This window comes from Centroberyx gerrardi, chromosome 2 (assembly GCF_048128805.1).
Source record: "Centroberyx gerrardi isolate f3 chromosome 2, fCenGer3.hap1.cur.20231027, whole genome shotgun sequence".
Lineage (NCBI taxonomy): Eukaryota > Metazoa > Chordata > Actinopteri > Beryciformes > Berycidae > Centroberyx > Centroberyx gerrardi.
The window spans coordinates 20,156,249-20,183,971 of NC_135998.1; the positions used below are offsets into that span (position 1 = coordinate 20,156,249).

At 44.3% G+C, this 27,723-nt stretch overlaps 1 protein-coding gene across 2 annotated transcripts; it reads left to right on the forward strand.

Moving 5' to 3' along the window:
* The first annotated feature begins 835 nt into the window (after window positions 1–835).
* Window positions 836–27,723, forward strand: sema4d (sema domain, immunoglobulin domain (Ig), transmembrane domain (TM) and short cytoplasmic domain, (semaphorin) 4D). Of its 2 annotated transcripts, none has more exons than XM_071896763.2 (16): window positions 836–950; window positions 9,069–9,128; window positions 19,145–19,278; window positions 20,614–20,759; window positions 20,852–20,914; window positions 21,067–21,165; window positions 21,395–21,488; window positions 21,692–21,808; window positions 22,203–22,354; window positions 22,813–22,988; window positions 23,318–23,474; window positions 23,836–24,058; window positions 24,304–24,416; window positions 25,036–25,208; window positions 25,447–25,493; window positions 25,679–27,723. In XM_071896763.2, exons 3-16 carry the CDS (start codon window positions 19,182–19,184, stop codon window positions 26,695–26,697), a joined length of 2,676 nt encoding a protein of 891 aa, XP_071752864.2. In that variant the 5' UTR covers window positions 836–950; window positions 9,069–9,128; window positions 19,145–19,181; the 3' UTR covers window positions 26,698–27,723. The 2 variants fall into 2 exon arrangements, with proteins under 2 accessions (XP_071752864.2, XP_071752865.2); XM_071896764.2 differs by having other exon boundaries at window positions 21,070–21,165.

Genomic DNA, 27,723 nt, shown 5'->3' on the forward strand with positions numbered 1-27,723 from the left:
TGAAGTGCTAACGCCAGGTTTTGCTGATGCACCATCAGCCCATGGGTCACTGGATCTGACTAGTCTCACTGCACTAGAAAAAAATGAATATTTCAAAATCAGTGGCAGTGGACATCAGCTGACTAATCTGCATCCCCAAATATGCATCTGTAATGTAGATATGTTCCAGATTTTTTTAATGTACCATTTGTTCTTTTTTCCTGTTAATCGGTATATATGAGTTCGCTTAACTTCATAGTTCTGATTTATATATCGATGCATTATTAATGCTTTGATGTTAAATGTAACCAGCTGCAATGCCTTCTTTATCTGTGATTGGATTTGAAGAGAATCTGTAGGTCCCTTTCATTTTAGCTGCCGTACCGTCTGGCTCGCTACCCACAGGATTTCTTGGTGCACTCAATTTATGCTAGCTAGCTGGCTGGTTGGCTGCTTTGGTTACTATGGAAACAGTATCCCCCAGAAAGTTGAAGAGACCAGTCCTTGCTAGGCTAATTGTGAGCAAGTCAGGCATGGCTGCAAAGTTAGCCACGGCCCCAGCCTGGGCGATGGCTCGTTCCAACGGCTTTTGTGTTCAAGCCCTGGATTGTTCATTGTTGTGACCTTGTTAAAATAAGTGTTCCAGGGAGCCTGGTGTCCATAACAGGCCGAGAGAAAGCTGCAGACCTGGGGGGTCTTTTTTTACCATCACAATGACAATGATTCGCTCAGACTTTGGTTCTATATTGGTGTCTCATCAAGAGGCATTGAATCATGTGTAGCTGCTTGACAGTTACATGTAAATTAATGTTTGTTTGCTCTGAATTAACTGACATTGTTCTTTCCTCTCTCCTAGAACGGCGTTGCGACGTTAGCCTTGGGCTGCACCCTCACCCATTTCCAACTCTGTGAAGAAAACTGCAAAGAGTTTTCATGAACCAGTATTCGCTAGCTGACGCCATGACAGACAAGTAAGTGTTTTGTCTTTCCCCAAGTGTGTGTGTGTTTGTGTGCGTTTGTGTTCACGTGTGCAGAAAGAGCCCGCTGTCCTCTGCCCTTGTGTCCAGTGTGAAGTAAGAAGATGATGTAGTCACAATGTTCCTGTGTGTCTCCTGTAATTACGCTCCTCTCGCTCTGTGTGGAACTGCCTGCTGGAAGCGTCTGTGTGAGTGTGGCTCAGCACAGAAGTGGAGGAGAATTGGGGTTTTCTGATAGCACAGAGGAAAGCGTGCTGTGGTGGGGGGTTGGTATAAAGACTGTGTCTGTTTCGCCCCTGAAGACGTATGACATTTGCATCAGGGCTGATTTGCATTCTTGTTTGCTCTGCTGGTATGTTTCTGCTGCTGCTGCTGCTTTGTTTTTCCTGACAAAACGCAGTCATTCGGAGTTCGGGTTTGAACCTCTGCCATACTGTCTCTTGCCATCTTCCTTTCTCTCCGTCCCTGTATTCTTCCCCCTTGCTCTTTTCCTTTGCCGCTCCCCCCATCTCTTCCCTTTCCCCTTTTCATTTTGAGCCAGTTCTCTACGCTTGCATCTCCTTTTTGTCTCTATTGTCAACTTTGTCTTTCTCTCTCATTCCAGTGTTTGGCTGAATTGATCCACAGACAGAATGGATAGTTGGGACGCAGTAAGCAAAATAATCTGCAGCCAGTGATTAGAATAAGTGGTGCATGCTAGTCAGCTGACTGGGATAGGGGAAACATGGCAAAGGCCAGGCATATGTGTAGCTGTGCATTGGAATGCTCGGGTTACAGAAACTTAAAGGGGCAATTTTAACGGAACAACCCATTTAACAACTAGGCTGCTCCACCAGACAATTAGGTTGCTTTCAAAATAATTTAGCAGCACTGACACTGTCTTAGTGGTACAGAGCGATGTGGCAGTTGGTGTATATGTGTAAAGGGAAGTTTCCCCAATCTATCTTGGTTGATGACCACACTATGATTCAAAGTTCAGTATGAACTTGTGATGCCTTTCTTAGTGATTAGCTATGATCGGCCTTGCCAGCGCTGCCCTTTAGGTTTTTTCTCTCTCTGTCTCTCGCTCTCTCGCTCTCTCTCTCGCTCTCTCTCTGATGCACCTGTTCACCCTCTTTGGGAGAGAGATGTTAACTCCTGAAAGACATGCAGTGCGGCCTGGTGAGTCACTCGGTGGAGGATATTGAACGACAGCACAGGCTCGGCACGCTATCTTTCTGTGTAACACGCCACCAGCAGACTATAATGTCACGATAAAATCTATTGAATCTAGTTGGTTAAGTAGAGTAGGATAGTGCTAAATTTGCCCAGAAAGGAATTTGTCTTGCAAATTAGAAGGTTTTACCGCTTCAGCCGTTCACTTTTAGATGCATAGCAATTTTTGTGGAGCCGAATGTTCAGGCTTGAAGTTTTAAATGACTTGGATGCAACACAAAGGGCGAACAAGAAAAAGATGTTCTTGGAAACTTTCTTTTGAAAACCAACGAGAGATGCAGCGATATTTTTTTTTGTTGTTGGAAGTCTCTGTTCGTCCATGTGGGATGAATCAAAACTGTTGTGAAGGTTACGAGTCTCTAAGTAAGTGATGATGTTGTTGACAAGCTGTCCCATCGGATCAAAGGTATCCAAGCAACCGGGGTGGGGGCAGGGTGGGGGGGGGTTTGGTTCGTTGTGCGCTAGTTGCTAGTCCATGTTGTAGGATGATTGTTAGTTGGGGGAGAAGAATGATAAATGTTATGCCAAAAGGAAGTGAGGGAGAAGTTGGAGGACGTGCCCCCCGACAGTGACGGCGAACAAAGCCCCCCTCAACGTGGGACTACTTAAGATTCATACAAAGGCAGAAGAAGAGGGCTACTTATTTTCTCTCCCCCTCTCTCGCTCTCATGCGCACACACACACACACACAGACAAGTGGCTCATTTTTCTTCTAGCTCGCTCATGAGCAAACATTTACACATAGCGGGATATCAGTGGACATTCCAGTAGATATGTGCATTCCAATTGGTATTCCCAGATACAAGTCGGCCTGGAGACGCATCTAAAACAAGCGGAATACTTGATGTTTGCCATTTAGGTTCTTCGAAATCTGTGAATTTCCGTTATCTTCCAACAAAGTACCTATGACACTCACATGCACGCGCGTTTCCATCTGCTTGGATAAATGATCTTTCTGTCTGGATATGTACCAAATAAATGTTGATATTGATTCTGAAGATTGCTATCCATCTGCAAATGTGCTCTTTAACCCTTGTGTGGAGGCTGCTAGAAAATGAATGTGTTTTATTTGTTGGATTTTAAGTCCAGCTTCCTATTGTACCAGGATGATCTCTGTTGAAGAAAGTTTCTAAAGCCAGATTTGCTCTGTAATACTTGTAGACTGGGATTCTTTCTGTTGAAATTCAAGCCCGCATAATCCTCTTCACCACACTGCTGTGTGTGTGTGTGTGTGTGTGTGTGTGTGTATGATTGTGTGCAAAAGTACAGAGTCCATGCACCCTCTATCCAGGAATTGAATGAACAGGAATTTCACCTAGTTTTTTTTTTTTTTCTTTCTAAAAGATTTGTAGCAGGGCTCATTGTATCGCGTCAATGATGAAAGTAGGCCAGAAAGGCGATACCCCAAATGCACAGAGAGAATGTAGTTTTGGTGAACTGCCACTACACCGAGTTAAAAACAGATGGCTTTGGGCCTTTCATACTCAAGCGATGGATGAAACACACAAACAAATAGTAAGCGTCTGCCAAAGTTTGTCTAAAACAAGTTCCCAGGTGGATTTGGAAAGCTCTTGGCTGTGAATGGCACCTCTAACTCAGTCCCTCCTGTCAGTAATTGAGTAACTAAACAGAGTTTGTAGTTCCCTCGGCCCTCGAACCATCCCATTACTGTTACTATCATGTTACTTTATGCGTCTTTTCCGTTCTGTCCCTCGGTTTCTTCAGTGAGGATGCGCCTCCTACTCATTTCCCCCACATTTTTCCCTTTTTGTCCTCTCTCCCCCTCTCAACCTATAGCACTCTATTAACTTCCACTCAAATATCTTCTCTCATGCCCAAGTCTCTTTTCTCTTTCTTCCCCTCTCCCTCTCATTTTCCCTTCCCTCCCCCTCCCTCGGCGGTGCATGGTGACAGTCCTGTCAGACAGTTGGGATGTTTATAGACGGACAGTAAGGGTGACTGCGCAGATGAGAATGCAGTGTGTGTCTGTGTGTGTGTGTGTGTGTGTGTGTGTGTGTGTGTGTGTGTGTGTGTGTGTGTGTGTGTGTGTGTGTGTGTATGTGTTTATTTGGTGGCTTGGACAGTGTGTGTGTGTGTGTATAGGGGGAGGCAGAGGAGGGAGGGGGTTTTACCGGAATGACCACACAGTCAGAGAGATGAGTGGACTTTCCCCATTCTATATCTGCGTTCTTTGTATATCGGTGTCAGCCAGTCTCACATGTGTGTATTCATGTCAGCCTCGGGGGAGTGGGGATCCAAAGCTACATATAGAAGCAGGTCAAGGCCCCTCTACCTGTCACTTAGGCAGAAATGCTCATACTCCTTATACCGGCTAGTTAAGGTTTAACTACTACACACCAAAATGCTTGATCCTAAGCTGCACCCTGTAGAGTGGCAAGGGGTAGTCTGAATATAAGGATTAGTCAAGAGATGGTTCAAAATGTTTGGGTTAAATTGACCAGCTTAAGTGCTACATAGACTCTCAATAAGAGACGTAGAGTTGTGGTGGTCATGGGACATCGACTCGAGCTCAAGCTGCAGAGCTTTTTCAACGCGCTGGGAAATAAGGTGTCACGGTGGAGTGAGCTCTATAGCTCGTCCTGTCGGTATGTTTACCATAGGCTGAGGTTCTGAAGTAGGGACCATTAATAAATTTGTTCTGGCTTGACAGAGTCTTTTAAAGAGCAGGCTCAGCCCGTCCTCATTCAAGACCGCTCATCAATTAACAGACCCAGACCCCGTGACATCTCCACTTCCTCTCTTTCCCCTCTCCAGACCGCCGTGTCACCGAGGGCGTGGTGCGGGGCTCCGCTGGGCTCCTGCCCAGGCCCGACACCCACTCGGGACGTCCTGAATTGAGACATCTGAAGACGTGGTGTCAGTGGGGTTTTGTGGGTGCATAGTGAAGACTCTGTATCAGCTGTCACAGGGTTTTGTGGGAGCGGAGGGAAGCCAAGTCAAAGTGCTTCCTTAGGATGTCGAGGGGGATGCGACCTATGGCCCGCGGTTCATCAATCTTGCGCCACTGTCATCTTCTCCCTGTGCTCTATTGATGCTGTCAGAGGAGGGCGAGAGGCAGCGACTTGTTGCGCTGTGCATGTGTGCTTGCATGCATATATGTTTTGTGTGTGTGTGAAGAAGTGATTGAGGGAGCGATTGAAGAGTGGGAGGGTGTATAGGAAGGGAAATGGGGTGATCCATTGTCTCTGTTGAAGGCCCATTCGTCTTTGATTTCACTGTCTGGAAGCGGCTACAGACTGCAACCAGCATGCGTGCCTCTTGACCTTGATCTAAATGGACAGCTTCATTGGCCACAAGAATCATGAAACTGATACTGTGAACTAATGCGCTGTTACTTACGGTAAACTAAAATCTATACGCATGACAGGAATGCAATATGCAGCCTTGATATGAGTAAATATTCCCCATGGCCAACTCATGCATTTACGCTATATTATGGTCAACTTGCGATCTTTAATACATTTGAAACTTGAGAAGGAAAAAGATTTTTTTTCATGCAAAAACAAAGCTTTTTTTTGTTTTGAATGTGATCATTTGAAAGTGAATTGTCCATTTTTGTAGTCTGGTATGTATCGAGGGCTTGGAGCCAAAGGGGCATAAGTGCGTTATAGTAGATTTTACAGGAGAGCCAAAACAAATTTTGATCAAACTTAGATCAGCTGTCGTTACCACATACTAAGCACAATATTTTAACTTTTTGTGTTATCAGATTGAGCATTACTATAAAAACAATACTGCTACAGTTTAAGTTGAATTATATTTGTTAACTTTTTTAAAAATGGCAAAAGAGTGAAATACGCCTTTTTGGCACAAACATTGTCCCAATACAGCCATGCAGAATATGGGCGTATGTAAGTAAACAATTGTAAAACACATTCATTTTAATACAAATCTAGCAATTACACTTCAATCAACACTAAAATATAAAACAAGATCAGAATGAATATCTTTATCTTGAAGTAATGCTCAGCAACTTTCACCAAGGCCTTTAAAATTGTAGCTACATGGAGCATATCAAATTGATAATTGATATGACAGATACATTTTTTCTGTTAAAAACTTTTAATAAACCTTTTTAATAAACCTCTATAGACATAAGAAACTACTTTTGATTCTAAACTACTACTTTTTTTTTTCTTTTGCTGGTATAATACATTATTGTAGGTCCTTCATCACTTATTGATGTGTCCTGGGACACATTCAAAGACCTGTAAAACTCCTCACACTCATAACACTGAGGGATAACTTCAACTACCAGCAGTCTTACTATCAGAGCTCATCTTGACCAGTTCACACTCCTAACATTATAAAATAACATTTTGAATCTATAGGCCTAAGTATTTCATGGGAATATTAACATATTTACATTCATCTAATATTGACCTAGAATATTAATTAGGATATGAATAGGATACTAAAAATGATGTGATCATGCTGCCATGCTAGCATTACTTACGTCAGCATGCATTTTGAGTTGACCTAAGTGCTGTTAGAATCCTCTATCCACAATGCCTGTTCAGTGTCAAAAGTGGGGTTTTGCTTGGTGTCAAAAGGGAGTAAGTGCAGTTACGCCCTTTTGGCAGCAAACAAAACCCTACTTTTACTGTTACGGCTTTCAGTTTTTGTTTAATTAAAACTTATGGGTCATGATTTCAGTTGTGTCCTTTTGGCACTGAAAAGATCTCACTGAGACCTTTCAATTGATATATAATACTCATATTCGCCCAAAATATGCCCCTTTGGCTCCAAGCCCTCGGTTATCATCTCTGCGTGAAATAATCTGATTGTTCTCTTTTTTACAGTAGAGGAGGGAGGGGGCTGCATTACAGTAGCGTACCCCACCAACCAAATGCTAATGAATCTCCATATTTGGGTTGATTTGTGTGACCTGAATTCGCTTGTCTGGAAGATTGTCTCCTTGTTCTGGGATAATGATTTTTGTTGCATAGCCAGGGACGTTGACACTGACAACAGCCTTATTCTATTGGCTTGGCATTTTATTTGTCGTTCTACTAGTATTAGGCGTATTATTATATTTATCTTTACTATAGCTAAAGATGAATTGAAAATTATTTGTGGTTCATGGGTCCTAGTCATAGTTAATTTGTAAACCATTACCCACTGGTGCTTTTTAACACACACTAAACCCTGTCAGAAGGCAAAGTGAGTAGGTGAGCCCATACGTTCTGCTGACACAGGGTTATTTGGATTGGAGAGCAGTGTGGGAATAAAGCCTGTGTACTTGTGTAGGGAGAATGTATTCAGCCTTTTTAAGGGTTTTCATTTTGCTCAGGGAAGCAGTCTAAGGGAACAGACTAACGGAAAGTGTTGTGAATGGAGGGCCAGCCATCTGTCACGACGGCACCGAGAAGATTCCTACTCTCCCTCCCTTTTCTTTCCCATGTAAAATTTTGTTTTCCTGCAAGAATAAAAAAAAAAATGAACAGCGAATTTTTCCAACTGACAATTTCTGTTCTGTTGTTGCCTGATGCGTAATATTCACTAAAGTCTTTGTTCTCTTTGTTGAGAGGGCTCATTATAAAACGTATTGTGATGCACATCTCCAGTGTTCGCATTGTTCCAAATTTTAAAGGCAAAATGTTAATGATGACAAGTTGTTGGATCCCTGTTCCATGGGAAAATGACATCTTATCTAACATTTATAAACAAAAATGTGTTGACAAATTAAAAAGCACTAGACAATGATGCATAAGTAGAAAAAACGCGACTGACAATCATTAGGTTCGTATTATGGTAAATTAATTATTTAACAGGGACAGAGTCTAATAAACAGTTAAACTAACAACATTTTGGGTAACACAAAAAAAAATCTTTCTTTTGCACTCCCTGTAAAATCACAATAAAAATGATAACCATTTAAATTGTGCAGCCTGTTCTCAAAACATAATGAGTTACATAGAAGTAAGGCTTTGCCATGGCAGACCCTTCGTGGGACCGGCCCACACAGAGCAGATATAATTCAACCAGTGTGAATGGAGAGCGCTTTCACTTTCAGCCGGACAATACTTACAGCTGGTGGATCCACAGCATGGCTGCACACAGCTTTACGTTCTCACTCACACCCAGACAGGCTGCAAAATGGTATTAGGCCAAAGCAGAGCAGCCAGTCCACGGCACTAGACAAGGAGAAATGAAATGAATACAGCGGCCGCACACCTCAGGTGCCTCCAGTGGTATTCACACAAGATAATGTTTATCATTTGGCTGCCTACAATTAATTTGTCCTTGGTTATAAAAAGTCAGCACAGTACGCTGAATGCCAGACAGACATCATATGATCTGTGGCTAAGTGGTTAGACAATATTTAAAAGTTCTTGTATTACTTGATTTGTTTGTTTTGGGGTTTTTCCGGAATGCGTATACACCATACGTGTGTGTGTGTGTGTGTGTGTGTGTGTGTGTGTGTGTGTGTGTGTGTGTGTGTGTGTGTGTGTGTGTGTGTGTGTGTGTGTAAGGGAGAGAGAGAGAGAGTGTGTGGATGGGCAGGTGATGTTTTTGCATCATGTTTTTTGGTATAATGTGTTATTTTATGATGATTTATTGTGCTACGTGTTTTCATTGTTGCCTTCATTATATCTGTCTAACCATGGTCTTGTGACAGCTAACCACACACACACACACACACACACACGCACACACACTCTACAATACTTTATTGTCCCACAAGGGTTTGGTTCACAGACAGGGTTTTAAAAACACACATTGACGCAGACCATGAAGCACAACATACAAGACAAAGATGACAACACACACGCCACTTTCTCCCTCTCATAGAGCGCGCACACACACACACACGCCCCCACACCCCACATAACTGTCATGTCTGATCTCTCTGTCTTCTCCCCCCCTCCCTAGCTTGAGGATTTTATAATTCTCTCCAGAGGAAGAGCGTCGCATCTTGTTGAGGAGCCACAGGTCAGAAACTCTACTCCTCCCCCCTCCTCCTCCTCCTCCCCTCTTGCCATTAAGCCCGACACTGCGCTGCTCGCGGCTGCATGCTACAACACGAATGCTGCATGCTTCTCCCAGCGCCCCTGTTCCCGCCTCAGGGCTTTACTCCCCTTTATCCCCCCTGCATGACCACACCTGGGCAACCCAACACCGATTCCCTTTTGCTTTGGTGCTTGTGGGGAAAAACACCAAGATTTGATTTTGTTTTTTTGCAATGATACTTCCCTCTTTTGCCAATCAGTTGGTTATCTTTCTTCACCTTGAGTTGTGATTTATTTTCCTCTTTTAAGTTGTGATTCCTTTGCTCTTCGCTCTGCGTATTGCACAGCTTTTAGACGTGCTGGGATGACAGCTGATGATCCATGTTTTAATTATATCTAACAATCTTTTGGTGACAGATAACAATATATATATACACACGCACAAATCCCTTCCATTCTGCCCACCTTTGCCCTCGCCCTTGCTCTGATACCCAACACCTGTTTCCCAGTGATCTGTTTTTTTGTATTTGCTGCTCATGCATTTTTTCTTCAATTTCTATATGATGAATTAATGTTATATTTTCCGAAGAAGCTGATTTTTAATTATTTGGACGCTGTGGGTTCAGTGACCAAATGTTCGTAAATGCATTCATTCATTTTCATGACCGTAAGGACAAACGAAGGTGTTGCAGTTGCAGCATTTTGTAACTTTGCCCATCAGATCACGAGAAATCTGTGTGATCCGCATTTCAAAATTGTAGGAATGCCTTTGTGTTATTTATCCCTCTCGGTCCCATGGAGAAAACGGTGAAATTAGTGTTTTATCTCCAGGCGTGCCAAGTTCAGGAGGACACACTGGAAGTGTTGTGGCAGCCAGTGGGTGATGGGGCGAGTTTTCACACAGCACCCCAAAGGAGGGTTTTGTCTCCGCCGGCCAAAATCACCACCATGAAATCAGTGCCTGCTAAAGACAGCTTTGAGAGAAAAGCAGAAGAGAAAAGAGCGCTCTTTAAAGGCACACTTGCACAGTGAGAATATATAGCAGGGTTTTTAGCGACGTTTTACAGCCCCATCAAATGTTCCGTCAACTGGTGGGGAAACCCAGCAAGTGTCATTTGAAAGACTGCAGGTATCTCTTTTAATTCATTTATTTTTTCAACCACTGCAACAAAAGAATTTTAAGTTTAGCAACATTACTTACATTAATAAAGGGTAATAGATTTTATATATTGTTTTTTTCCCCCACATCAGTTGATTTCAAACCCAGACCCAGAGATTTCTCCCACTCTGGGACCACAAGTCACCTAACCTTGACTATCGCTATTTAGGAAACTAGCACCAATATGACCATTCACCAACCGGGGACCACAAGGCCTTCAGCTGAGCTTTTTGCAGCTTCCTAAAATAGTCCCATATTACGCTCCCCAAGGCCTGGCTGGCATCACACTCGCCTCAAGGAAACTACATTAAGTGAAAGGCTTATGACTTCACTGTAAACGGTGGCTGCCATGCGACCCTGGGATACATTATCAGTATTCGCCCCGAGATCTTTATTAAAGGATTTTTCTTTTGAATGGCACAGTGAGAGCATTATTCACCTGTCTGCTATTCCAATATGTGCTTTGTAAGCTCTAAACATGTTTCTTCATTGTGTTCATTAGTCCAGCAGTAACAAACACACAATGCTATTATGTGGATGACATAAAATAAAGAGTATTCCCAGATCTGTAAATAGAAGAGAAGTAGCCGGTTACCTTCTCCAGTTGTTTCTTTTCTAGGTGACCACCAAGGCTAAAGTTCCCTCATTCTTATTTTTGCCATTGCAGATGTCAATAGTAAAAGTCTTCAGCTTTTTTTCCTTTAATTAAAAGAAAAAGTACATGGTGATTATGTTTTAATGTTGGACTACAGAAGCATATTCGGCACTCGGAAGGGGAACACCACACAGCAAATCCTAGCTCCTCCAGCTAGCTTACTTCACTTGTCCGTATGTTTATAGGGACGTTTTTCAGATCTTCCAGTGCCATGTGACTCAGGGGAAGGGCGTGTTGTTTTTAAAAAGCTCGCCATCGGCAGACTAAATATACCCTTTACTAGACCTGACCCCTCATTTGCCTTTGCTGTGGCCACTTTAGGTCGTCTTGCTAGCTCAGCAGGGGCCCCGCAACTAGTAATTATATAGGAGGGCTTCCATTTTACATCCCGTGTATAGTGTTGCCTTCACACAAGCTCTTGCTCTCTTCCTCAAATTTAGACATTTGGTTGTCATTGATGGTTTACCTACATTTTAATTCTACCTATTTGTTTCTTAATATAACTAGATATAGTTTCTTCCCAACTTTTCCAGCCTGTGATGCATCAGAAATGAGCATCATCTACACTTGTCACTATTCACAGCAGTGTGAATGAATCCTGAATGTTTCCACTGTAGTAGGTAATGTTTTTAATCTTTGAATAGTAAATGAAAGATGGGCAGAAAAGTCAAATCTTTAAAAAGACAGAGCAGCGTGACTGCTAAATTTTAATTATGTGTTGCATGACAGTTTTTAGATCATTTCTCCAGGACAACTTTCAGTAAGCTGGACAGTGGATGTTATACAGCTGTTCACAACGTTTCAGATGATTTTTTGTTAACATGGTGCGGCTTTGACATGGTGGCTTTACACTTCACAAGTGAAGACTGATGTTTCTGTTCAGTCAACTCCAGATGGCTTGGACCTGGACCAGAGCTGAAGGTTTTACTCTATTCTGTGTTGGTTCATCCAGACACTTTGGGTAATTGAACAGACCAGACAATCCTTGAAGGTGAGAGGAGAAAGCACGCGACACTGTGGATCTTTATTTTTCCAGTTCTCCACAATGGACAAAAGCAAAAAGATGCTGACCTTACAGAAAATTAAAGAGGTTGGCATCCCTATTCAGTGTTTCCCACATAATGTTAATATTTGGGCGGCCTGCCCAGGTAAATTAACAGCCCGCCAAGTAAATTTTCGTTTTGGATTCATTTTAGGTGCCGTGGTGCATGAAGCTGGCCGATGTACTTTTCAAGCAATCAAGCTTTAATAGTGCCAAGCATGTTGGTGAACTACAATGACCATAATTCATTGCCTATGACGCAGCACATCTGTGCTCTTTTGAGTTGCGGTGTGTCTGTGACACAAACTGAATGGAGAGACAGTTTGAAACATAGCCTTGATAATCAGATGGAAGTATGACAGTCAGTTAAATGAAATGTGACCCCCCCCCACCTCCCCCACCCCCACGAAGTAAACTGACAACCTGTGGCAAACACAAACCACAGCTCCGATACAACTGGCAACATCATCGTAAGATGGGCTTATTTGGTCCCTGTCTGGTTTTATAAGAGGGACTCCATGCCCTCAGTGGGAATTACTAACAAGTCGTGTGTGTCTCTGCCACATCTGTAGCCAAACTCCATTAATCTGTAACTTGCATTGGACCAGACATCTGTCCTCATCGCAGAGTGTCAGCCTCTGTGGTCTCAGTATTGTGTTTCAAGTGAGGCTCTCTCAATCTCTCTCTCACCCACTTTCTCACACACAGGCCTGGCTCAAACGCCCCATAACTCCCCACCAGAGAACCAGAGCGAGCGTTGTGCCCTGTACTCCCAAAGCTCTGTAGGTGACAGAAGCTCCAACAGTAGTGTTAGTAGCTGTGTTCTTCTATCTGTGTGGAAACAGCTGGTCTCCTTCAGTTAGTGCAGTCCTAACTGCACTGAGCATCTCCTCGTATCCCTTCAAACTGACAAAGGGACATGTGCACAATTAAAGTAAACGCCCCCCCTGCTTTTACCTTGTCCCGTAGGTTTTAATCTCTACAGTGATATCTACCGACCCGGTCTATCCGACTCCAATCAGATTATCATTAGGTTCCTAGTAGTTCTAATTAATATATTTATTATATATTTAATGTAGTGTAGTGGAGAGACATAGAGGGAAAAAACTCACAAAATAAATATGAAATATCTCAAAAACTATACGACGGATCGCTTACAAATGTAATAGCATCTTCAGCAAGCACACTAATTATCATAAATTGCTGGTGCTGGATTATCACCATTCCCACAGCAGGGTGGGTACAGATGGTCCTATTGATGAAAGAAAATGTATTATCTCCTTTGCATCAGAGAGAGCGGAGACACAAACTGTCAGTGTTTGTCCCTGTGAGGCTCCAGGGGAAGTGTCAGCCACAAGCTGATGTGTGGCGGCACAGGAATGGGGATGAGTGAATCATATGAAGAACATAGCGCCACTTGAGAGGGCAGACGGTTGGCATGAAGTCGAATCATGCTTTTCCAGAGAAGTCAGTGGCCAGAGGAAAACAAACACAATTCACTTAATTGTTCCTGTGTTTTCTCTGTGGGTGATTTCGTGAGCAGTCTACACGATCTGTGACTTCACATGTCTGGTTGCCCTGGGGCACGGTTCAACGAGAGATTAACCCGTCGTCCACACAGCTGAATGGACAATTATGCATAGATTTTAATTGGAGGTGTGAAGTGGCCAACCGCCGAAGAACCGCAGCAGTTGTGCTCACCGAGAGCAAGGTGAACAAGTTACGGCAAAGATTGCGTGTGCAGCACATCATGAAAACGTCATCTTGAGCTGCTCACTGTACCAGACATTTCTTTCCCCCACATGAACAACCTTTAAGCACGATTCCCCTTTACTGCGTCGGGGTGTCTGTGTGTGTTAGGCCTGTCAGTATTTCAGCAACGGAGCAGAAGAAATTGAGTAGCGGCGTCCTGGCTGGCTGGAGCAAAGGGAAGAAGAGCATCTCTGTGCATTGATGCTGATGATCAATGAGTTATATGGCAAAGAGAGGGAGCGAGGAATAGAAGGCGTGCGGGGTAGGAGGCGTTGGCAGGCGCTGAATGTCCGACTCCCTCACTTCACCGCAACACACACACCCCCGACCCCCACCCGCCCCTCCACTACCCGCACTCTCCGCTCGCAGGATACAGGGCTCCTTGTCATCCTCCACATTTGAAATAAAACAGCTAGGGGCGAAGCCTTGTCTGACGCGGCGCTTTGTGACGAGCTTTCTGCCCTCCTGTCAGGAAATCAGACGCTGTCTGGGTAGAGCCATTTCTTTGCCTTTGTCTACTTCCCTGCAGTCTGTCATACACTTACCTCTCCTGTGGACTGGCCTGGTGTTGCTCAGTGCTCTCATACACACACCCACACACACACACGCACAGAGCCTCTGGCCCCATTTCTGGGAGTTTCTGATGTCTATCCTTTGCTCTTATTATCCCTTGTTTTATTAACTTTTATCTGTTTGTATTCTGTAAAGAACTTAAAAGCCCTTTATAGATAAGTTTGACTTCTCTCTCTCACATTCAAAGCGGCCGAACACAGATAGACAGAGCTCCCATTTCCCCCTCCCAGTCCCCTGTCCTCAGTGGGCAGCCTGCCAATATCCGTGCCCAGTTAGCAGCACAGTGCTGGGAACCCCAAGGCCCCAAGCAGGTGTCAACCTCCCTGCGCAGCCAAAGGAGCTGAGAGGGGAACACAAAGAGCTCAAAGAGACATGCCAGCATGGTAACCGTCTTAAATATCCCAGGCCAGTATGGCCACTCCTCTAAATCTCTCAGCACCATAGGCTAGCTGCCAGTACGCTCTTTCTGCTACTGTAACAGTGACTCTCAAAGGGGCTTGAAGCTTTTTTTTAAAGCTTTGCCCTCAGTGAGGTTTGGCATGGTCAGATTGATAGGGGGCATCAGGAGTGCACAGATAGTGGGATGAGTCTAGTTTCGAAGCTTTGATTTATTCAGTGTGTCGCTATAGGATTTTTGCAAAGGGCCAAAAAACAGAGGAAATTCTTTTCCATCTGGGGTTTTTTCATCATATTGACCACATTTTAGTGGATTGAGTATTGTAATCACATCCTCTCTCTCTCTTTCTCTCTCTCCCTCCCTCCCTCCCTCCCTCTCGTAATCAGCCTGCCTATGGATCATCTTTACAGCGCTCTTTCAGATCCAGATCTCATGGGCCCGTGTGATCTTTGAAATGCTGGCTCGGCTCATGGCTTGGCTCACAGCTAAGCTGGCCTGGCATTTAGATTGGCAAGGCTGGAAAAGAACTGGACGAGAGAGAGAAGTGATGCCTTTCTCTTTCGTTGTCTCATTCTTTCTCTCTCTCTCTCTGTCCATTGTTCAGTACTGTGCAGTGATGATGTGGATGGGATGAAGAGGGGAGGGGGGGGGTGAAAGAGTGGAGGTTACCCTCATCTTCAGTAAACAATAGGTCCTTGTGTATTTGACCCCCCTTTAGGAAAGTAGAGTCCATGGCTAGGGCTGAAACTGGGATGGAATTCCACCAGTGCTAGATTTGGTAGGTGGAAGCCCCGACTAAAAATACCATCGCTCCACTTTTGTCCCAGTATTGAGGATATTCCTCTTACTTTGCATGGGAGGGTTGTTCCAGTAGAATTTACCTCTGGGCCATTTGTTCTCATTCAACAACCCAATCAATAATCAATTAGGTTTTTTTTCTAGCTGTGGCGACCCTCATTGATTGTCTATAAAATTGTGCCATGTGATATATCTCCCCCCTGGGTAACTAATTACTAACCTATATTTTAATGGAGCCAACCACAATGGTGTCAGTAGGTCATTAAACAGTAGCTGACAATGATTTATGTTCTATGAGTTTATAATTTGCTCTGTACTTTTGGCTGAAAATGATATAAAATGAGGATAAATGTCCTCATGAAACAGTAAATATCTGTGTGTAATTCATGCCTTTGCATAAGGAAAAAGGAACCTCCACAGAAAAGGAGGCTTCCTTTTCTGTGGTGGTTCCTTTTTCCTTTTTTGTTATTTCAATACCGCAGTAGGTTTTCCCTTCTGCCATTTGATTATAACTTTGAGTGAACACAATCCTTGTTTTCAATAGCTTGAATGCCATCTTATATGCCATATTATAGTCACACTGTGAGACTGCTAGTTTGCTCCTGTGAGTGAATAGCTGTGTTATCTCAATCCCCATTTTACAAGACATCTGATAACCTTTCATCCCCTCCTATACGTGAGCGGCCCACCCATTCTGGCAAGGTGTGCTGCAGGTACTTCAGCTTCTTTTGAGCATGCAGTGGAAAACCTGAATAACCTGCTTTTGTGCTGGATCACTTCCCCCTTCTCAGAAAGAGGAGAGACCGGCACGCAACTACCTGACCAGCCAGACCAATCTGCCTGCTGCGTATTCCTCCCACCACAGTAACACTGGCCTTGAGTGAATGCTACATGCACATCTGTGTGTGCGCACATGCAAAAAGCACATGGCTCCATCAGCTATTTGTAGGTAACGTAGAGTCACGCCATCTCCAATATCGTAAAAGGCGACTTCATACAAATGAATGTAAAGCGACGTGAGAGAGAAGCCAGGGCACAGAGCAGGCATTGTGCAGAGCGCCTCCCTGCTCCCAACACGGCTCCTTTCACATGATCGGATCAAGAGAAAGGAAGCGCTTGAGCCTTACAATTGAATTATGGCAGTTAATCACTTTCTGACTTAATACCATTTAAATCTTAATAACATTTACAGAACAAAAAGAAAGTAATCAGTCTTCCATCCATGTCAGAATGAATTTGGTTGACGATCATCAAATTGACGTCAAGATTATTTTGTATTTTGTGTCCTGCATTGCAGTAATTTTGGCCAACATACGTGCATTACAACCAGGATTGAGAAATACAGATTTAGAGCTTTATTTTAATATTTCACTTAAGCTTAAAAGCTTGTTGTGCTTTTTCCCGGGCTTAAATATTGCTGTTGACCTAAAAAAAGGGCACTTACTTGTTTGGAACCATTTGGAAACATAATTCCAAAGCACAAAATATGAGGAGTTTTGTTCCACCATAGGATATCCACCATTTGGAGAAAAAAATGACACCAACAAAATGATCGAAAGCACAAAATTAAAACAAGTTATGGTATCTATAAAATATGAATATCCTGCTTGTCCTTGTTGAGAAAATAATTTTAAAAACAGGACCTTCTGTATTTTAGAGATATTGATTGATTCATTTAAGGGATTTTTTCCTTCAAAAATGGATACATAGCATTTTGGAATAAAACCATATACTAGTCCTAGTTTTTCAATGGGTGGACTGTGCATTGTATCTTATTTTACAGCATGTGGTTAGTGTTTACCATATCAGAGGCCATCACTAGCCAATGAGCAAAATAATCCAATAACCCTACTATCCAGTTTTAGCATTGCAGACTTACACTTTCTAGACTTCTGCTACACTGACTGTGCATCTACAATTCAATTTACCCTCAACCCACAACATCTCGCCCAATAATTTCTAACCTCAACATTACTGTCAACAACAATACGACAATGAGACAGCTGACCGTTCTGGTTTGAAACGGGTGTCTTGGCAGCTCAGAAACTTCATTGTACCGACCGCCTTAGGCTAAATCCGCAGCTTTCGTTTTCATTGTTCATATATTGCCCAGGTTTATCTCATTCTCTCTGCCTCTGCGTTGGCTCTGGATGTGTTAAACACGCACAGACGCAGCACAGAGCAGCCTAATGGCTTTCTTATCATGCACATCATGAAGTGAGTGTATCAGGAGAGAACTGTTAAAAGGCAGAAGGATCGCAGTGCTCTACAAATTGGCAAATGGAAAATGACACCCGCATCAGATAAAAGTTGATAGCTGCCAGGAATGTTGTCATCATCATCATCATCGTCCGAGGTAAACGGCTACGCCCCTTACTGTGCCTCAACAATAGAGTAGCGCAGAATAACATGTTTTAAATAAAGGGGGGGATTTTCTCAAGCCTGAGGTGTTATGCCGTTACATAACACCCATAACAACAATAAACTGAAGTGTATCACACTGTGGTCATAACTTGTTTACATGCACACACACACACACACACAGGTGCACTTCCAGTACACACCACACACTGCATACACGGTTAATAGCCTGTAAACACACACACATGTTAATTTGCATGTCGGAGCGTCATGCCAGCTGTGTGTGTGTGTGTGTGTGTGTGTTATGCTTGTTCCAGCCAAGGGCGGGCAGAGCAGTGTGTGTACTAATAGAGAGCGCATGTTTTCTGTCCCTATCGCCCCGTGTTAGTTCAGGACCTCATCGTGCGCTCCGTCCCTGCCTCCCGCTCTTATCGCCTCCCCCTCTCACCCCAGTGAAGTGAACCCCGTGCCCATCTGTTTTCCTGCTTTGTTATCTGAGCCACGTTGCTCAAACACACAGGTGTTTTGAAAAGGGGAAGTTTCAAAAGCAGCCAATCGTTGCCATCCTGGCTTTAGAGCAGAGTAGCTTTCAGATGTGCACTGGAATGAAAATCTGGGCTTTGGAAACTGCAAATGGCGGAGCTGTGTGAAAGTATTAACAGTTCGGTCCATAGAAGGACTAGACTTGCACTACACTTACACTGTTTGATGTGTATGTGGCGGCTTACACAGAACTAGGACTCCTTGAGGCGAGTGAGACAATGCCTGTCTTTTGTAGTGGACTGAACAGTGTGATTGCTGACTCATGAACATGAAGGAGAAAGGATATGAGTGGCCTTAGTGATTTATAGTTGACTTTTCTAGAGCCCAGCAAAGGCTGTATTTGTATTTGCGTGAAAACCTAGTCATAGAGCCTTTTTTTTTTTTTTTCAGTGTCTGTCCAAAAGCTCATTTGCACTGCTTGGATCCAAAATGCACGTGGCATGCTATACTATCCTCCTGAGCGATTTAAAAGAGGATGATGCAGTTCTGCCAGCTTTCAGTTTGACGGGGAAGTGGATTTGATTGCTTTCCCTGTTTCGTGTCTGTCTGCTGCATGATAAGATCAGGCTTTGAGGAACCCATTTATTTCTATGTTCTCTACATCCTTATAGAAAAGATTGAAAGAGATCTGGTGCATCAAGTTTTACTGGGTTACTTCACGTTTGCCTGTGTGTGTGTGTGTGTGTGTGTGTGTGTGTGTGTGTGTGTGTGTGTTGCAGAGGAAACTTCACCGTTCCGAAGTTATCAGAGTCTAACATGGGATTTGGCGTGCTGGGGGTGTTTCTGGGGCTGCTCCTGGAGGTCTCCACCCATGGCCCCCATGCTGTGCCTCGCACCTCCTGGAGACACCAAGGTAATGCTAACATTTACATATATATAGATGTATAAATGTAATACTTCTGTGCTCTCCAAAGTCATTTCAATACATATCTTTAGAAAAGCTAAACCATTTTCTGGAAGATGTTTCTCAGATACACTTGTGCTGATTTAAATTGAATCTTGACTATTTTGACATAAAGTCTAAACAGTAATTACACTTTATTTAATTGTGACTGACTAATTGTGGACTCATACGATGTGAAGGTTTACATCCAAGTTAGCATTATATAATGGTGGGGTTGGCATCATCTTTATCTTTTTAACCAGAAATGAACCATAATCCCTAGAAAATAATCATGGATCACTGCAGTTATCTTCTCCAATTAATTATCTTTGGCACTTTACATCGGTATCAGACACCATAGATTATGGAGTAGGACAAACTCCTCAAATATTTTTTCAGAATAATGCCCACAGGTTGAACCTTTCTATGGCATAAGGAGAACATATATTGGAACTGAAATTCAGGGTTATTGCACGTGAAAGATCAGTGTCAATATGTCAATGTCCTTTTGAACTCAAAATGTTTCATTTGAAGTATGCAGTCTGCTACTAGGTATGGCTTGCTTTCATTTCAGTTTGAAGAAATGCTGTTTCCTACCATCTATTTTAAGACATAGGCCCTAGTCTCTTCAGTCTCACCACAGACGCTCAAGTTATGCCTCTTAACCATCAGGTGGAAGCTCTGTTTGTACACTGCCATTTTCATAAATAGCTCCAGTAACTAAGTACCTCAGTGACGGCTCAGTGCAGCTCACCCTTTAGCAAAATAGGGTTTCTCTACTCACTGCCCCTCAGTCATTCAGCCAGTCAGTCAGTCAGTGAGGGTATTTGCTTTCATCTTCATGGTGTTTATGCCCCGGCACCCGCAACCTGAGCCCGCTTGCACCTGGCACACCCAATGCCAGCCAGTCTGACTAACACAAACTCTCCACTAGGTTTTGCCATTAATCACAACCCGTAGTGACACATGGCATAACTAGCGATGCACTCACAGGATGCTCTAATATGTTGTAATTAGAGAGTCAGTAACATGTTCCATTGCTGTGGAGTCCCCAAACATAGACACAAGGCAATTCAGAGCTGTGTTTTGGTAGCCTTACCTTGTCCACCGTACTAGATCTGATAAGTCAAGTGCCACTGTGGGATCACTGACCAGGCCTGATCCTCTCCCTCTAGGACCTGAAAGGCAAATCCTAATCTTGTTCTCAATAGTTTTGAATATAAATTTTGATCGGTAAAGTGCAGCTTGTTGAGTTTTGGGGTCAGTTGGGGCTTGAAGTAATGTGATCTAATGCTTTGTGCTCAGATGTAGACCTGATGGAGTTTTCAGAGCCAGGGATCTTCAACTACTCCACGCTGCTGCTGAGTGAGGAGCGGGACGCGCTGTACGTGGGCGCCAGAGAGGCCATCTTTGAGCTCAGCAAGAAGAATGTGACAGTCAGGAACAACAAGGTATCAAAATATGAGTTAAGGCTTGTGAAAGAGAAAGAAAAAAAGCTATTTCTACAAGTTTTCATCCTGATTTTTTTTAATCCCTTTTTAAGGTTCAGTGGACAGTTGCAGAAACTCCCATGACGATGTGCACACTTAAAGGAAAATCAAAAGAGGTCCGCTTAAAAATTCTCCTTTTTAATATGATTTCATAAGTGTTACTACCCCGCCTCTACATACATGCTGTTTCAAAGATGCACATGGTATGAATAGGGTAGAATACAATATCAGTGATATTTTAATTTGTTTATTGGATGTTGATCTCCAGAAGGACTGTCTCAACTACATCCGCGTGCTCCAAGTCCTCGATGACAAGCGGCTGTATGTCTGTGGAACACATGCCTTTCAACCTCAGTGTGACTATCTGGTTAGTGAATGCTCAATCCTCTTGTTAACAGTGTTGAATATAAGATGCAGTAGTCTTGATATAATTTAACTATGCAATGTGTTGTAGAATTACTTTAGCAAACCAGCTCAAGTACCTGCACCAGCATTTCAAATGTGTGTTTGGGCTTACTGTAATTTTCACACAGCAACCTTTAATTTAACACCCTTGCCAATTGCCGAGCCTGTTTAATCTTGAATTTTTCTTCCAGTCTCTGTCTGACTTTTCACTGGCGGGTCGGGCCGAGGATGGCAGGGGAAAGTGCTCCTTCGACCCCTCGCAAAGCTTCACTACCGTCATGGTTGGTGAGTTGAAGCCAGTTTCACTCAATCTCACAAAGAGCGTTTTTGGTCGACAGCCCTGCAGTTAAATGCATAATAATCCCCAATAATCATATTTTTTGGAGGGCGTTTAACAAAACACTCAATTCTGGCATTTTTAAAAGCAGTGAAATGGCCGAGCTGGACAATAAATCGCTTTTTTGTTTTATTCCCTGTTTTTCTGTCAGACGGCGAGCTGTACTCGGGGACAGCTTATAACTTCTTAGGCAGTGAACCAATTATTTCCAGATATTCTCCATCCCAGTCTCTGCTGAGGACTGAGTACTCCACATCATGGCTCAATGGTGAGTTGGCACAATATATGTTAAATGAGTGTCAGATCAAATGATGGATGTCGTGAGGAGAGGGAAATATTTTCCATTTTTCATGAATAACAATGGATAATGAGTGTGCAAATAAACTGTACATTTTCCTTTCCTTGCATTTAATGGCCTTTTGGCAGATAATCTGACTGCACCAGCACTGGCAAGTGTGTTTGACTGTTTCCAACAGTTGAGAAGAAGTCTCTAAAGTTTTCTACAAAAATATGATGTATAATATTCTGCATCCTTAGGACCAGGAGCACAGTGAAGCATCCCACATATAATAGCAGATCAGTTTTCTTAGGCTGCCTTTTCACCAATGCCAATTAGAACACCATATAGTATTTTACCAATACTCCCATCTCTCTCTCTGCAGAGCCCAGTTTTGTTTTTGCCGACGTGATCAGGGAGGGGAGAAACAGAGCAGATGGTGAGGACGACAAAATCTACTACTTCTTCACTGAGGTGTCGGTGGAGTATGAGTTCTTTGGCAAGCTGCTCATCCCCAGGGTGGCGCGCGTCTGTAAGGTCAGCACACGTCATGCACCATCTGCACATACCCGCTGCATCCCCCCGTAGCACTTTGTCTCTTCCCCCTGCTGTGTGTGTGTGTGTGTGTGTCTTTCTCTGTGTGCATCCCTCTCTTTCTCTCCCTCCATCTTGATGTATCTCTTTCTGCCTCTATCCATCAAGAGCTGTCTTGGACTTGATGCCCTTATGTCTCTCTCCTGTTCTCTCTCTCTCATATCATGGAGCCATCAAATCAACCCCAGCTGTTCTTTTTATTTTATTATCGCTGACTGTACTTCACAGCTAATGTATAATAACAACCCTATAATAACAACCCTGCGCACACACACCAGCCATTCTCTCTTCCTCTTCTCATGTCTATTTTGTCTTCAGCTTCTTTCCTCTGCCTCTGCTGCTCTCTCCCCACGCTGATAAATGTGTCGGTGTTTTTCAAACTCTTCCGTATCCCTCTGCAGGGCGACCTGGGGGGGCAGCGGACTCTGCAGAAGAAATGGACGTCCTTCCTGAAGGCCAAGCTGGTGTGCTCCATGCCTGAACTCAACTTTGTTTTCAACGTGGTGCATGACGTCTTCATCCTGAAGGCGGCGGACTGGAGGGAGACTGTCATCTACGGGGTCTTCACCTCCCAGTGGTCAGTGGTTAGAAGATCCTGAGCAGGGGAACAGTTGGGGCATGGGTCAGGGAAGGAAAAAGTCAGGGAAAAGCATTATGAAATGGGATGTTGCGGTATAATATAGGCCCTTAAATGCACTTTGGAAATTTAATTTTGCCTCCAAATGCATAGTGCATACACCAGAACTGTCTTTCCACAGTTCACACACACACTGCAGCCACAGTAATGATCATGATACCCATCGCAAGAAGGGTCAGTTTGACTTATTGCTCTTTTTTTCCTCCTCTTTCCCTCCTGCTCTCTCTCTCTCTCTCTGTTCCCTCTCCATCGTCCTCGTCGCCCCCCAGGGGTAATGTGGGTCTGTCGGCGGTCTGTGCCTACAACATGACCACGGTGGAGGAGGTATTTTCTAAGGGCAAGTACATGCAGAAGGCCACAGTGGAGCAGTCCCACACCAAGTGGGTCCGGTACAATGGCATGACTCCCTCCCCTCGTCCCGGAGCAGTAAGGACCTTAAACATATGACAACTTGATTGATAAAGACTGAACTCTATTTTGTCTACACCATGGTGCAGATCTTCGCCATAATCCAGGGCTAAGAATTACTTTGTGTTGGATTTATTTAGGCTTAGTCTGAAGATTGTTCCACATTTTGCCACTCTCTTCTAGAAAAAATAATCTATCAATTAGTGACCTAATGTGACCTAATCGTACCTCCTCTCAACACATTGTACTCTTTAATAGGTGAAAGAACGCATCTTTCTCACTTAAATATCTTATTTCACATGCAGTGAATGTGAATGCACATGACAGTAAAATCTACGGTCTCCTTCACGACTGACCCATCTCCTGTTTTCCCCCCCAGTGCATTAACAACCTCAACCGGCAGCAGAACATCAGCAGCTCGCTCCACCTGCCAGACAAGACCCTGCAGTTTGTCAAGGACCACCCCCTGCTGGAGGACCCCGTCCTGCCCATTGGCAACGGGCCTCGCCTCATTACCAAGGACGTCAACTACACCCAGATTGTTGTGGAGAGGGTGCGTGCGCTCGATAGGAACATCTACGACGTCATCTTCACCGGAACAGGTGAGTGGAATACCGCAGGGTCCTGTGTTGGTTGCTATGGCGTTTTTATTGGGGTTGAAAGTGTTTGTAGCAAAAAGTTGCCCAAATAATGTCGGATTATTGTAAAGAGGAGATGAGCACGCAGTTTAGATTTCTCATGCATCCATTAACAGTCAACACCTTTTAATACAAGTTTTCAATCTTTTTCCAAAACGGCTAAGTTATAACTTCTACCTTCGTTGACGTTTGACCATTTCCACCTTTAGATAAGGGAGTCCTGCACAAGTCGGTGGTGTATGAAGGAGAAGTCCATATTGTGGAGGAGATCCAGCTCCTGAAGACCTCTGAGCCCATCAAGAACCTATTGCTGTCCTCTCAGGTTAGTGACTTCACTGTAATGCTTCACTGAAAAGAGACACTATTGCACAGATGTTGGAAAATAATTTATTTTGCAATGGTGATTTCAGATTGGTGCCCACCTAATATGAATAACAACTGTCAGGCATTGTGTGAGTGCGTGTGTGTGTGAGTGCTTGTGTGTGTGTGTTATGCATGTGTGCAAAGCTGCACGTGCTTAACATTGATATTTTGTGGCTTCCTAATATTCACTGTCGCAAAACTCCAGAGAGGAAGTTTCCGAGAAGAGGCAGCAAGTCTGTTCCCAAAGCAAAACCACCAGTTCCCCTGAACAAGGATCAGACTGCATTGTTTCTCTTCACATTAGCATGTGTGTGCGTGTCTAGAGTCTACAGTACAACTTTTGCAGACAGCATTTTTGCTGATTTTTGCAGCGTTTTGTGGAGTTGTATACCAAGTTTGCGTGTGAATCAGGGTGCATGTGTGTGACCTTAGAAGCCAGTAAAATGCTCTCTGAAGTGCTTGGTGAATTATGTTCCTAAATGTGTCTATATGTGAACCTTCGTAGGTGTTTGTGTGCATGTTTGTGCACTCCTTTGGTCCATTTATATATGTTTTTGTGTGGGCATGTGTTTCCACAGACACGGTCGCTGTATGCTGGTTCAGACTCGGGTGTAGTCCAGTCACCCACAGCCTTCTGCGACAGGTATCTGTCCTGTGATGAATGTGTCCTGGCCCGAGACCCCTACTGCGCCTGGGACCCTCGCACTACTGCCTGTGTCAATATCTTTGATACCCCCAGCCAAAGACACAGGTAACTCACCATCGCCCTTGATCTGCATCTTTCAGTCTCTCTTTCTCTGCATACTTCTCTCACACATTACAGCCTTGATTAACAAGAGCAAAACCAACGTTAAGAGACACTTCAAAATCAGCTAAATCCACTCCATCCTGTTGAGCCTGTTTTACTGTCTGAGACGAGAAGTTGCTGCATCTCGGAGCCTGTGTGCATTTTAGACACTGTTGAACATAATCCTTGTTTACTTTTTCAGGAGTCTAATCCAGAGCCTGAATGGTGATGCAGACAAGTGTCCTTCAGGTAGGGTGCAACATGTGGCAGGCCATGCTGCCTGATAGACTTTTAGCTTTTTAGCACAGACACCGAAAGAGTAAAGACAGGGCAATATCAGTGCTGACTAAAGCGTCCTAACTAGACTTCTGACTAGACCAGATGAAGGCTACCCAAAAGTCTCATTATGTTTTTTTTTCTTTCCTTCCTTGTAGTGCCAGGTCTGTCTCTGCAGGACTACCAGCGTGTGACAGTGAAACCAGGGAGCTCCGCTGAGCTGCCGTGCCTGGTACACTCCAACCTAGCCCAGGTGATGTGGAAAGCCAACGGCTCGGCGCTCACTGAGGCCTCTCGCTTCCACCTCATCGCCGAAACCGGCCTCCTTATTTACAGCGTGGCACCGGAGGACCAGGGTCACTACGAGTGCTGGTCGCTGGAATGGGCCCCTGCTGCCGGGAAGAACTTCAGCCGCCTCCTGGCTGGCTACTTCCTGACTCTGGACCTCCCACCCAGACCGCCGTACCAGGCAGGCCACAAGACCACCACCCTCCGCTCCGGTCTGGGCAACCAGGAGACGTCGGGCACCCAGGCCTCTGAAGGTAATGGTAAGACAGGCAGACCTCCACTAACTTCGGCCCCTGCCCCTCCCAGCTCCACAGCCACAGTCCTCTTCACCTCCCCACCCCAAACTGACTCATCACTAACCCCACCCCCCAGCAGCACCGTCAGGTTCCAGCAGCACCTTCCCCCAAGCTCCAACCCCCCCCGGCCGGAGACCCAGGACCCGGCAGCTGAATATCTGCAGCACAACAACAGCACAGCCCTCCTCTTCCTCTTCCTCCTGTTCTTCCTCCTCTTCCTGGCCGCACTTGCCTACAACTGCTACATGCAGTACCTCCCGGCACCCTGCCTGCGGCTGCGGGCCGCTCTCCTGGGCACTCACAAGAACCCCATTCAGCCCGAGTACCGGGCCTGCGAGGCGGGCCTAATGGAGCCGCCTGTGACAGAGAAACTGGACCTGACGGAGCACCCGACCCAGAATGGCAGCCAAATCACCCAAACTCAGCTCCGGGCGCTCCGTGACACCGGCTACGAGACAGAGCCAGAGTGCGGCAATGGCAGGATCCCCTCTCACGGCTTCGGGGAGGACAGCCCATCCCAGGAGAAACCCTTTGATGTGGACTGTGAATCTCAGCCCATCGAGTTCGCAGATGCAGACGAACCTTACTGCTAGCTAGAAGCCTCAGTTTTACTCTTGTTTCCTTTAGCATAGAAACTATTTATAGGGGGTCATACTCTCTTGCTGCCTCTTCCATTGATGTACAAGCCTAAGTGGCATCCTGTACATAAAAGTATGTTCTATGTACAATGGCAGGTGAAGCTAAATTATTAGGCATCCCACTTGCCTCCAGAGATTTAACTCCTCCTCTGTCTGATGAAATCAAGGGCCTACAACGATCAAGCCTAAACTGTATTCATGGAAGCTGTAACCCTCTAGGCGTAGTCCAGCAAGAAAAGCTATTTCTTAAATTCCAAATTGGAAACATTATTTACCAAATTGGTAAGTTACCTTGATGTTTTCCAAATTGGAGTCTTGTTACTTTTTTGTACAGCGTGGGTGGAAAATAGTCTCTTGAAGCTTTTGTATTTTCTTTTTTTTTTGTTTTATTTTGTTTTGGGGTTGTTTTTTTTCGAAGCAATGCAGGCTATTGGACATGGGTAACTGCTTCAACGTTCTAGTCTGTTATTTCTCAGGGAAGGTTTGCTCGGTACGCTGTCGTCTACTACCTAGCTTTGTCGTACGATGTTGCCGCCTCCAGCACATGGCGTGTGGGCCGCTATCTCACAGAGCGGGGTGGCAACAGAGGGTAAAAAGAACAGAAAAAGACAAAACAGTGGCCCGGTGATGGCTTGCGTAATGGAAAAAATGCTGGAAAAAATTCATACCACTGTCTAGTGCAGAGTGGTCTGGAGTGACACACTGTTGTGTTTCTATATTATTAGGGCCCGAGCACCGACCGGTGCGAAGCCCTATTGTATTTCAAGGAATTATTATTATTATTATTCTCTCCAGTGAATCGCATTTTTGAGGGGCTAAAGCTGCTCGAAAGCTCACCAAACTTTGCACATGCCTCACAAGTGCTGAAAAATTTAATATTTTATGGGTCTTGCGCATGGGTGTGGCAAAATGGCTCAATAACGCCCCCTACAAAATTTCAACTAAATACCCCTCGCCGTACGTTTCACCTACATGTACCAA